This window comes from Ailuropoda melanoleuca, unplaced genomic scaffold, assembly GCF_002007445.2.
Source record: "Ailuropoda melanoleuca isolate Jingjing unplaced genomic scaffold, ASM200744v2 unplaced-scaffold4915, whole genome shotgun sequence".
Taxonomy (NCBI): domain Eukaryota; kingdom Metazoa; phylum Chordata; class Mammalia; order Carnivora; family Ursidae; genus Ailuropoda; species Ailuropoda melanoleuca.
The window spans coordinates 6,283-10,177 of NW_023221781.1; the positions used below are offsets into that span (position 1 = coordinate 6,283).

Below are 3,895 nucleotides of genomic sequence, written 5' to 3' on the forward strand. Positions count from 1 at the left end.
TGAATATCAAATACTAAATATTATAAGGAGATTTCAAGGTAATAGAATATAGAAGCTATAAGTATTTCCTGTTCCACTTTTCAAGCTGTAATATCTGGGAGCAAATGTTTAGTGAAAGAGGGCATAGAGAAGACATTGTTTATGGGGTGAAAGTGGGGTGTGATTTTATATTTATATCATGAACCTCCAAAGGCAGTCAACATATCCAAAATGCCAAATGATACACCACCAAACATGGGCTCGAAGATTTATTAAATATGCAAAAAAATGGCATTAATAAGAGGATAGAGCCATATCTTTTAACTTTATATTCATTGAATTGACAAAATTAATCAGAATCATTTAAATGCTCCAAGATTTTATCTGTAGCGTATTCTAGGAAGATAGTTATAACCTTCACAAGTTTGTTGAGACTCAAAATGACCTTATGAAGTGGCCATTATAAATGGAGGAGCAAACTGTTGAGGTGACTTGTAGGAGGAAACTACCCCTAAAATATTCATGATTAGGAATATTTATTTTTCTAAAAATAATCGATAAAATCACACATCACACCATGAATTAATTCCTTTATTTTTTTGCAGATCAACAAATTCACACTCAGGCTTCTCCTCGCTCATGAAATCATGCAGCTGAATAATAATGTGACTGAGTTCATTTTGCTTGGGTTGACCCAGGATCCTGTTAGGAAGAAAATTGTGTTTGTCACTTTCTTGCTTTTCTATCTAGGGACATTGCTGGGTAACTTTCTGATTATTACTACAATCAAGACCAGCCGGACACTCGGGAGCCCAATGTACTTATTCCTTTTCCACCTATCCTTATCGGACACCTGCTTCTGTACTTCCATAGCCCCTAGAATGATTGTGGATGCCCTTTTGAAGAAGACCACTATCTCTTTCAGTGAGTGCATGATACAAGTCTTTTCATTCCATTTCTTTGGCTGCCTGGAGATTTTCATCCTTATCCTCATGGCTGCTGACCGCTATGTGGCCATCTGTAAGCCCCTGCACTACACAACCATCATGAGTCGATGGGTCTGTGCTGTGCTCGTGGCTGTGGCCTGGGTGGGGTCCTGTGTGCACTCTTTAGCTCAGATTTTTCTTGCCTTGAGTTTACCCTTCTGTGGTCCCAATGTGATTGATCACTATTTTTGTGACTTGCAGCCCTTGTTGAAACTTGCCTGTGCAGACACCTATGTGATCAATCTACTGTTGGTATCCAATAGTGGGGCCATTTGTACAGTGAGTTTTGTCATGCTGATGTGCTCCTATGTTATCATCTTGTATTCTCTGAGAAACCACAGTGCTGAAGGGAGGAGAAAAGCCCTCTCCACCTGCATCTCCCACATCATTGTGGTCATCTTTTTCTTTGGTCCTTGCATATTTATATACACACGCCCTGCAACCACCTTCCCCATGGATAAGAATGATAGCTGTGTTTTATACACTTGGAACACCTTTGATCAATCCTCTGATTTATACATTGAGGAATGCAGAAGTGAAAAATGCCATGAGGAAGTTATGGAGGAAGAAGTTGATTTCAGATGATAAAAGATGAATGGGAGTTTCCATTTTTTTTCATAGTTTGGTTTTGTCTAGACATCCATTAAGAATATTATCTTTTTATTGTGGTGTTAACATAATCAGGGGGCATGAGAATTCATTCTCTGAAGAATGAACACATACACTGGTTAGTATTGAGTCAGTGTCATGTACAGGAAGAGACAGCATCAGGTACCAACAACCATGTCAAGACACATGCCTTAGTGTGTTCACTACGTTCACTGCTGTGACTCTGCAGCTCTTTCCTGCCCAGCATCACTGTGGTTGTGATCTAGTGATTTCCCTGCCCTTATTCATTTTGACTTCAGGTGTTCTCTGTTTAGAGTTATACTTTCATATGCTTATATCCACAACCTGGCAGGCTTTTCCTCCTTCAAATAACTTCCTTGTATTAGACACTTCAGTCACATCATGTCTGGTCATGGACCTTCAACTTGGTTGTTCTTCTTGGTTGACTGAGCAGAAAGCACCAGATTCAAATAATTATAGAATCTTCATGTTTTAATGGACAATCTAAAAGCTAGGTAATTTCCCTTCTATTTCTTGGGGTTATACTTCAATTTCTTCTCATATTTATTTAAATCCTTCTAGAACAGGGGCAGAACATAGTGTGAATATTCACCTTTCTGAAGGAATCTTTTTACCTTAGGAAGGTTATGATAGTTGGAGTTGTACTCATATTATTCTTTTCATAAAAACTACTTTTGCTTCTACAATGATCACTTCTAATTTGGGGGAAGCATTAAGTTTTTTATTGGGTCATACAAATTATAATAATTTGTTTATACTATTGGGTTATTATGATTATAGCGTAGATGGCCCAAATTAATAAGGGCTAGAGGTAAAGCATATAAGCAACCAATGGTTGAAAAGGGAATTTGAATGTAATAACTGATTAAGATCATGAAAACTCAGGGGAGTCTTTTTAGGCTTTGAAACAGAAATAGTTACATTGCAGGTATGAATGATCTTGGTGAGTTTTAATATAATTTAGAAAAGGAGGTAACTTGAGAGAGACCGAGATATTTGGGTAAAAACTGTATTATGCAATGGAAAGCGATAGCACGTTTTGTCACCATCCATCAACATTGCAGTATTGAGTTACATGATCCCTAAGAATCTTTCAATTTCAATCTATTTTCATATTTGCATTTTTATCCATATAGACTATTTAGCATGAGTATTTTTATTTTGAACAATTTTTATTTATAAATTACTAAATTATGTTTAAATTACTAAGTTTGTATTAAATTTATTGTACTAGGAATATTAGAACGTCTTAGCTTGAGGGGCACCTGGCTGACTCAGTCAGTAGAGTATGTGACTGTTGATCTCAGGGTCATGAGCTTAAGTCCCATGTTAGGTGTAGAGCCTACTTAAAATAAAAATTAAAAAAAGGAAAAAAGAACTTCTTAGCTTGGAAAAACAAAACTAAACAAAAGAAAAACAATCATCTATTTCTCTGTGTGGGAATGGAATCCCATGAATTCTACAATGAACACTAGTGACATATATAGATCACTTTTTTTTTTTTCAGAATCAGAATTAATCCATCTCAAGCAGTTTATCATTGATCATAGCTGCTGATTTTCCTCTTGCAAGGGTCACACTTTAGTAGATCTTAGTTGGCAGAGTTTTAGTTGAAGTCCTCTTCTATTTCAAGACAAGGCATATATGAAAAGGGGAGCACATTGGATCTAAATTAGGTACTGCCCCGAGACTCTATTCAAAATGTCTTCTGGACATGCTTCTGATATGGAGTTCCCATGGCTGCTGTTACCATGTCTCTTGCCAACGGAGATCATGATCTAATTGCGTTTCAGAATTTTGTGATAAAGATAGTAGAAATGCAAAGGTGATGGAATGTGCAGCCTCACCAGGATTTTTTTTTTTATGTCAGTGTTTTGATAGGGAAAGAGTAGGAGTCTGACATCTAAAGTAGACACATTTGTGTGGTGAAGAGGGAGAGCTATGACCTCAGAGATGATCTTGCATCCTTTTGGTTGTCATAAGTAGCTCCCTCTCCCTTGAAAGAGGGCAGCAACAGTCTTCCCTTGCCTAGACACTTGTGATTGCCTCATTTGAGCAAGTTGTCAGACAGTGGTATTTGGTTTCCTCCTGAGATTCCTCTCAAACCCTTCATTGCTTCCAAACATCTAACCAGGTTCAAGTCACAGGGAAGGCCAAGCAAGAGAGTCCAGTCTTGCTCTAGGACGATATGTCATACATGAGAGAATTGAAGGATTCTATGGTCACCATGTACAAGGGTGACCTAGGGGAGCACTTAATGATGGGGGTGTTTTCACAGTGTGTTAAAGTAGAAGTTTGGA

At 37.6% G+C, this 3,895-nt stretch overlaps 1 protein-coding gene across 1 annotated transcript; it reads left to right on the forward strand.

Moving 5' to 3' along the window:
- The first annotated feature begins 626 nt into the window (after positions 1-626).
- On the forward strand, positions 627-1,560 carry LOC117799418 (olfactory receptor 4C16-like). Its single transcript, XM_034651896.1, is given in 2 exon segments — positions 627-1,427; positions 1,429-1,560. Coding segments are annotated over 2 exon segments (933 nt in total).
- Positions 1,561-3,895: the final 2,335 nt, after the last annotated feature.